General features: G+C 39.0%; 1 protein-coding gene across 1 annotated transcript; it reads left to right on the top strand.

The window, feature by feature from the left end:
• Positions 1-5,817: 5,817 nt before the first annotated feature.
• On the top strand, positions 5,818-6,387 carry LOC138579798 (olfactory receptor 1G1-like). Its single transcript, XM_069650027.1, has one exon. The coding sequence runs from the start codon at positions 5,818-5,820 to the stop codon at positions 6,385-6,387; it is 570 nt and encodes a 189-aa protein (XP_069506128.1).
• The last annotated feature ends 3,047 nt before the right edge of the window (positions 6,388-9,434 follow it).

Below are 9,434 nucleotides of genomic sequence, written 5' to 3'. Positions count from 1 at the left end.
AGGTCTTACCCTAGACAAAGCAATGATAGATATTGGTAACACAGTCTTTAAAGAAGGCATGAGCTACGTAGCACTATCACGCTTACGTACACTTGACGGTCTATTTCTAATCAACTTTGATGCAAGTAAAGTAAACGCTGATATTCCTTGCATTTTAGAATATAATAGACTTCGCTCACTATACACTCCTCATCTAAACACATATTCTGTTCCACAAAAACTAAAACGTTGTAAAAGAAAACTAAATCAAACAGAAATGCAACAGGACGTGACTGCAAATCCTCCAAAGAGAGTAAAAGAAACTAATACTTCATCAAGTACCACAAACAAAAAAGAATCAATTAGAGAAAGTAAACCAGGTACTTCTTTAAAGAAGGAAGACAAACTCAAAAAAAAAGCAGTTAAATACAAAACTACCTGGACCATTTAAATTCTCAAATATAGTTGGTCTAAGTTGCTATGCAAATGTAGCAATGAATATTCTATTTCAATTACCACCAATTGTTTACAGCATTTACTCACACAGTACAGACCCATTTGGCCTCATTACGACTCAGGCGGTAAGGGGTTTACGGCGGCGTAAACAGCGCCGACCCTTACCGCCTGAGTACGAGGTCTCTTAGCGCCATGGAGGTTTTAACACCTGCTTTTAGCAGGTGTTAAAATCCATGGCGCTAAGGGACCATGGAGTTAATTACGCCACCGTAATTTACGGTGGCGTAATTAACGCCTTCCCCACTCCCATTATGCCCTATGGGGCAAAAATGGGAATGGGGAAGGGGAAATGGGGATTGGGGACTTACCGCCCCGCCAAACTCGGAATGGGGCGGTAAGTCTGCCAACCACCATGGCGTAAACATAGTTTACGCCATGGTGGTAAAGGTACGAGCCAGGCGGTGACTTACCGCCTGGCTCGTAATGAGGCCCACTGTGTTTGCAAATGTTAGTACTTCACAGAAATGCAGCAAACAATCCTGACAACACATATATAGTTTTTTTGGACGACAATTGGACTACTGTGCTGGAATGGTGAAATTCACTATAAACTCACAGGAAGATCCACAAGAATTTCTAATGTACTTACTACACGTACTGGAAAACAAAAACATACCTATAAATGAAATCTTTCAGATTTCATACATGTGGAAACATACATGCACTCTCTGCAACAATGTGACACAAGAAGAAATCCCCAATGAATGCTTCATATATATATATCAATACCAAATTGTGAATCCATTCCATTTCAGCAACTTGTACAAAATGCAAACCATGGTAGATTATGCTCTACCTGCAATTCAGATAATCGCTCCACGTTAGTAATACAAACACATAGTCAATACGTAATACTAATGCTTCTACGTTACAATGCAGATGGTACCAAAAACAACTGCAAGCTGACTGGATTCACACATGGTCAAATATCACTTGGTAAGAAAACCTTCAGTACAATAGGTATAATCTACCACGCAGGAGCCACAACCAATTCAGGGCACTACACTGCATACATAAAAAAAGAAATGTTGATGGTTTGAATGTAATGATAATACCATTACTCTAAAGCAGAGATTACCAGCAAATCTTACAAACGCTTATTTGATGTTCTTAAAACCAAAATTTGATAAATAAACTGTATTTAAACCTTTAAGTAAATGTGTGTTACAAAAATATAAACTGTTAGAATACTCCAAAAGCTATCTAACTGCTCAAAGATTCTACAACAACTAAATAGATAAATGAATACTACTAAATTAGACCAAAAATACACAGTTAGAATACGCCAATTGGTATCTATCTGTCCCAAAATTATAAATTTGTGTTAAAATAATATAAACTGTTAGAATACTCCAAAAGCTATCTAACAGCTCAAAGATTCTACAACAAATCAGATAAATGAATACCACTAAATTAGGCCAAAAAATACACAGTTAGAATACGCCAATTAGTATCTAACTGTCCCAAAATTTAACAATATCCAAATAGGTAAATCAAAACCACTAAAATATATTAAAAAATAGACAGTTAGAATATGCCAATTGGTATCTAACTGCTCCAAAATTTTATAATATCAAAACAAATGAAGAATCTGTTACTGCTCCAAAAAAATACAACAAAGCAAAGTATAAAGCATTAGCCAGAAACAACAAGTGAACACTGAAAACAAACAAACAAATAAACTGTAGCATAACAGAAAAAGTTTTTTTTTTTAATCCAACATGGATTTTTTTTTCTCCCACAGACCCAATGATTTTAGCAACAAATACAGAAACTGAGCAAATTGCACAGTACTCTGATTTGTACTCTACTAAATATGAGGGTCGAAAAAAAATAAAAGTATATTGCTTATACAATGTAATAAATCATTACAAAATACTAATACTAGCATGCTATTTTCTTTTATCACAGAAATGAAGAAGAAAAACATGGACTCCCATTACTAGACCAAACAGTAAGTATACAATAATAAGGACAACCATAGCAGCATATCACATCTATAGTATCTAATACCTTTGTTCCTTATACATTTGTTTTTCACCCAAAGTTATAAGCAAATATGAATGTGATATGCTGCAGTGGTTGTTGCCAGGGCATAAAGTCTTGGGTGCATGGCCAAATGGGGACGTCCGCGAATCCAATATGGCGGGAGCTACCGAAAAATCTGACGCGCTTCACGCTCCACGCCGTCCAATCAGCGAACACTTTGCATGTCCGCGAACATCATGCAAGACGATTGGCCAATCAGGACACTTTCCACGGAGCGAACAGGGAAGTGTATCCGCAAACCGAACACAGATATCACTAATTTTTTTTGACCTACTTTTTGGTTATTTTAAAAAAAACTACTGGACGGATTATCACCAAATTTGCAAAAGCACGCTTTCGGGACCAAGCCGCTGCTCCTGGTCCAAATTTGGTGGAAATCCGTTCAGCGGTTTGGGCTGTATGCGCGAGCAAACTTTTTTTCCCATTCACTCTATGGAGAGTGAGTATAATGTATACAAATATGAGCATATAGAGGGAAGGTAGAGTAATAAAAATAAAACTATGAGAAAGTGCTGATAACCATAATGATTATCTTCATGCACAGAAAGGATTGCTCTCTTTCAAGCTTGTATCTTCCGCTATGTACATGTTTCATATGATGTGACAGGACCCTAAGTCTACAAATATAGTACCTTTTCAATTTTTACTGACTGTTACTGAAGAAAACTATGTGGCTTCGATATGTCAGTAAAGGATAAAAAGGGAGAGCCAGCCATGTGATGTCATCAGTTATGTCATCAATGACATTTGTGATGTCATCTTTGATGTCCTGGGTGTTAGTGTTAGCAGTGCACGGTGGCGCGAGTTATGGTTGCTTATGTTACCATAACTGGCGAATTTCAGGAGTTTTTCGGTTTTACTTTGAGCCATAACGTCCCTTTAACAAAGTTTTTTCACTGAATTTCATAGGTTTTTAATAACGCAACTTAACCATAACGTCCCTTTAACAAAGTCTCTGTTAATATCACTCAAACATTATACAAACATGGCGTGCAAAAACCAACTTCTAAAGATGGCTTTACACAGAATGTTGCAAAGTAAGAATTTATGCTCGTTCACAGTGAAGGTCAGCTTCCATTTTTTTCTCAGACCCCGGAGAGGCTCACGAAGTGGACTATAAGGTTGTATTGTGTTTTGACTTTGACAGACAGAGATTGTGATGAAAGACTTTTCTTGAAGGAGTGTTGCTAAAACGTAAGAGAAGATAAATATGACATTTCTGAAACGAAACCACTTTTAAATATTATATCACTATGCGAAAGATCGTTGGCACACGCTGAGTCGTATTTTGGGACTGCACCACTCGTAGACAATGGAAATTGCAATTGTACTGTAAGTAACCCTTTAGATTACTTTATACCAAATATAATTAAAATAGCGTAGCATTAAAGACCGCTCAAGTTGAACTTGTTCGTTGAAAGTGGCATAATGTTGTCTACCGCGCACTTTCACTGCCAAATTGATCCCCTGTTGTTTAGAGGGCTCTGAAAAAGGCAGACGACACAGGGTGGGTTAATACAAATAATTTAACCGGTCTATAGGCGGTAAAGCGCTCTACTCGCTGTGCCACTTCACTGTAGCCTGTCAAATGGCACAGCGAGTACAACGCTCGCTTTGACATCCGTGCACAGCTTGCTAACGCAAGTTCGAATCCCGGCAAGGCCAAACTCAGCCTTTCATCCTTCCGTGTTCGATAAATGAGCACCACACACCGTGGTTAATAATAAGCACCGCTTAGATACCTCACGGTTCTTAGCGCTATATGAATGGGAAAATATTATTATTTTATTATTAACATACACCGTTGCAAACCATCTCCCCTCGTCTAATGGACTGCCTGCAATAAAGGCAGTAGATCTTTACATGCCTCATTTTGTAATTTCCTAGTATCCTAAGCTAAGTCAAGTGCTGCTGGTGCCCCCTGCAGGAGCAATACCCAGAAACCCTCATGTCCATTAGAAAACATGACTTGGTGGTGGATACAATTTAGCGTTGGAAGTGTTGTGTATGGTGATCACAGGTTGTGTGAGGCACAACCGCAGGTGTGCTTTCCATCATCATAAAATAAACCTTGCATTCCAATGATTTGTGTGACACTGAACTTTTAAATAGGGTCATTGATGAAAATGTTGCTTGTTTAAAATATGCAGAAATAGGACCTGTCTTAATGCTGATAGCACAGCTTCTGTACCACTGGTACTGTTTAAGGGGATGCCATGGCCACTCCCAATCTTAAAGTAAGGCAAATTCTATAACCACAACACCGGTGGTTAGCCCAAATATGGTCACTTGACCATTCTTCTCCTTGCTAGGCTAGCCTGGGTTTTTTCTCACTGGAAGTAGGAACCTCAATGATCTAGGCTAAGTACAAGCCTGCAAAGTTAGCCGACTCTGCTATAAAAGAAAAGTGCAACCAAAGCAAGTATAATGGCGCAAAGTGTAAATTGCCAAGAGCCACACATTCATTGACCTGGGCCACTGAATGAATGATGTAGTCAATATGAGTATGCATACAGGCACCAGTCCTTGTCTTGGACGAGTATTGTTTAAGGAACATCACATAACTAAATATCTTCACTATTATCTCCTTTCCTGGTGGCAAGACCAAAAGCCCCCAGGCACCGTTCATCCCTGTAATAAATTGAGGAAAACAGTGACACTTGATGCATATAGTTTTACAAAATGGCAATACTGTGGTACAAGCCCTGCATAATGCAGATGAAATTAGTTCATTTCATTGTATGTTGATAATTTTTTTAGGCAGTTTTGTTTTCCCTTGTGAAAAAAGTGATTTGAAACACTGTTGCAACAATTATGCTTTCTACTGTTCTTCTAGCCAAACATTGTGTTTCAATGTATTTTCTTTTCTAAAATTTGCAGTATTTAAAACAATATATATAACCTGCATGCATAACTGGATCAATGAAACACGAAAATCAGAACTCCTCTGGATATTTCCTCATTTTGGGGTTTTCCGATCTTCCGAAGATGCAAGTACCCCTTTTTGGTGCATTTGTAATGGTATACCTGGTTGTCTGGGTGGGGAATCTTTTAATTATTGCTACAGTTTATTCTAACTCACATCTGCAGACTCCAATGTATTTCTTTCTCACAAATTTGTCATTCGTTGACATTTCTCTCACCACAGTCATATTCGCACCGATGCTGGCTGGCTTCTTCCAGGAGGGCACATGGATTTCATTCACTCAGTGCCTGACACAGATGCACTTTTTTTTCGCCATGATGGTAGTAGAATTTGACCTCCTCACAGTCATGGCTTATGACCGCTATGTTGCCATCTGCTATCCACTACGTTACATGACTATTATGAATAACTCTGTGTGTATGTGGCTCGCTGCTGCATGCTGGGTAATGGGACTCATAGAACCAATTGGCCACACCATAGAAATGTCAAAGCTCTCCTTCTGTGAAAGCCACACAATCAACCACTTCTTCTGTGATATAGCAGTCCTGATGAAGCTCTCGTGCAGCAGCACTCTCACTATTGAATTACTGACCTACATCATCGGCTCTCTGTGCACAGGGATTTCATTTGTTTTAATCATCACATCTTACATCAACATCATCTCATCCATCCTGAAAATACAGTCTATCACTGGACGTCGCAAGGCCTTCTCCACATGTGCCTCTCACCTGACTGTTGTTTTTGTTCTTTATGGGTCTATCTTTGTTACCTACTTTAGACCGGCATCAACATTTTCAGACAACAAGATATCTTCTTTGGCATATATCGCTATTGCTCCAGTTTTTAATCCTGTTATATATAGTCTAAAAAATACAGAGCTAAAAAAAGCTTTAAGAAAGAATACGAATTCATCATAGAAGATAAGCGACATGTACTATATTTTAGTTTATTGATTTCAAACCTAATGTACTATCAAATGAAACAATATTGAACATGTATTAGTCAATAGTTTTTAGAGCAAACGATATAAACACAAATGTATAGAATTCCTTTTTTTAATCAAGGTTTCAATTTTGATTGTAAAATTGAGTTGAATTATCTATTTAGTGCAGACACTAGCATTTGGCAACTTGCATTTGAGACTAGAGTACATTTTACCAACTGTGAGAGATAAATGCACACAACAGATACAAGAACAAAAAACAAACTAACAAAAGCCACATCTACATAATGAATTACTGCTAAATTACGAAATGAAAATACATTAATGGGCCCATTTTAGTATTTCAGATATTTTTGTTAATGGATTTGTCTGCATTCATGACAAATGTTCTTCAGCCACCTCTTAGAATATTCATGTACGTGTAAGACATAACATAAACGATGAATATACAATTCATGTGGGAAATATACAAATCACACTTATTAGTAAATATGTTTATTTTAATTGTATAAGATGCACAATAAAATCAAATTGCTGATATAGTTCCTTATTTTCAAAATCATTAAAATACACGTTACATCCAAATATTAACTTACTACAAGCAGTTGAGCTTGCAATTCATGGGAGTTTAAGTGACCATAAGTAGAATCCGAAGTGGGCTCACAAGTGGCTGTTGGGCTGTCGTGGTCGTGTGCCTGGATTGTGTCAAACTGTTTTTTGGAGACCCGATAATCTCGCCGTCAGCGAGAGGAATCCTATGTGCAGCCGTAACGTGAATGATTTGGAACTTTGACTAACTCCTCCTGTCTCCGCCTCCTGCTCGGCCCCCCTACCCGCCCATCACTGCATCACTTCCTATATTACTTGTGAGTGTGTGCATCCGTGCGCGCGCATCCGAAGTGGGCTCACAAGTGGCTGTTGGGCTGTTCGGATGAGCGGGAGTGCTGGGGTGCAGGTGCTCAAGAAGTGAAGTATTCAAGGTTAGATACTTGTTTTGATTATATATTGTGTTTAAGAAGTCATGCTAATTCACTGAAATGGTTACAGGGTGTGTAGAGATCAGCACCGTGTGATAGCTTTGTAAGTGGATTTTTGCTGACTTTGGTGGTTGTTCTCAGGTGTATGACTAAAGGTCTCTGCATTAACTAAGAGTGCTAAAATATACAACAGATATAAGGGGTACATCTGCAGGCACTATTATCATTGAAATGCAATTATGGTCAAAAATGTGCGTAGTGGGAAACACTGCTTGAATAGCTCCCCAAGCACTGTGTCTGAGGGTAAGAACCAGAGGAAGACTTTTATGAAGAGCCTGTGAATCAGGTAAAAAAAAAAGGTCGTAATGTGGCCAGTGCAATAGCAAGTTCTGACTTGCCTGAGCCAATGAATACTAATGCTGGTAGTGCATTAGTGAACCCTGAGATATCCAGTGGCGCGCTGAAGATAGACCTCACCAGTGCTCCACCTGCCAGCTTAAAGGATAAATGTCTTGAGCCTACTGAGAGTACCATGGTTCCAAAAAATCCCATTTGTAATGTCCCGATTAATAACAACTCTCTACTAGGCGCTGTTGGCGACGTGTCAGCTTTTCCACCATCTGATATGTCCCTAGTGGCTCCAGTAGTCCTGGCCGAGTTACACAGTCACACGCAACTGTCTAATGGGCCATCGACGCCTGCGTCGAGCTCTCATGGAATTAGAGAACAGGTTCATTTTCATGCCACAATTGCAGCAAATTTAAAACTGCTCAAGGAAAATTCGAAAAAAGATGTGAGCTTAACTATAAATAGGATGAACCATAAAGGCTTGCTCCCCGTCACACGAGTCTGCTGGCAACCCTAGTGAATTGATCTATCCGCAATCGCCTATACTAGGACTTGATCTAAACCAGCAAAAATGACGAAATGAATATACACGCCTTCCGAATTCGTCTTTACCCTTTTACCCACTTGAAGACACATTGATAGCATAAATCATCAAGAGCTTCAACATTTGTTCAGTATTGGCCAGAATTTTGAACCTCCTGGATAAAGGGCACAGATATAACATGGAGCAATTCATGCTCTGAGTAGGTCTAATGTAGAAATTCTGAACACATTAAGCACAAATGAAGGGTTTATGATGTCCCAAGAAAAATGCCACACATTTTGGGCATCACAATTGCTAATTGCTAATTGCTAAGCAGCCGGTTCAAAATGTATGTAGGCCTGCCACATATGCTTGTTGTGATCAGTCTTCTCAAACTGAACTATCTCCTGAGACAAGCAAAGGCTCATCAATCACACAACAACAAACAACAGCTGATACAAGACAGGGGCTATACCCCACGCCTGATTATCTCGATATTGCTAAACTACAGCATGATCGTATTTTGGTTCTTGAAAACCTCATAGTGGCAGCCAACTTAGTTCCACCAGAGTTAATGAAAAGAGATGGGGGAAACCGGCCAACAAAGGCGGTTGGCGACAATGACACGACAGATAGTCCATCGGCATTAACTGACTTGATTGACCTTAATGTTGTCAATCAAGAAGTGACCTATGTAGCCCCGGGTATTACTGTGGAACAAAGTGACACACAGCAATCCACGTTTTTTATGTCTCGGAAGGCAAAAGAATTGTTTACAAGAGCTCAAAAAAGACGGGGTTTGGCCACCAGTTCTACTGTCCCTATAGACAATCTTGAGAAAACAAAAAGAAATCTAAAAAAACAAAAAACATAAAAGCCTGTAGTCCTAGTTCATTTATCAAAACATCTGGTCCAAGGCCTTCTGAGAACGTGGACATTGATTTAAATCAATTGCACAAAGAGAGTCAATCACATTTAGAGGTGAATAAGAGTAAGCCAGAAGATAAGTCACTTCTACTTGTTCAATTACATGAAAAGACACAGAACATAATAGAGGGGGCAAAAGGGAATGACATGGGGGGGTCATCTCATAGCTCACCCCTACCAATTCAAACTCAATTACAGAAATTCTTTGAAAAGCTGGATAAAAAAATTACATCCATGTCTGTCCAG

This window comes from Ambystoma mexicanum, chromosome 3p, assembly GCF_040938575.1.
Source record: "Ambystoma mexicanum isolate Mex_15411 chromosome 3p, UKY_AmexF1_1, whole genome shotgun sequence".
Taxonomy (NCBI): Eukaryota; Metazoa; Chordata; class Amphibia; order Caudata; family Ambystomatidae; genus Ambystoma; species Ambystoma mexicanum.
Note: the sequence above shows the minus strand (reverse complement) of the source record. Positions and strands in the feature narration are given on the sequence as shown.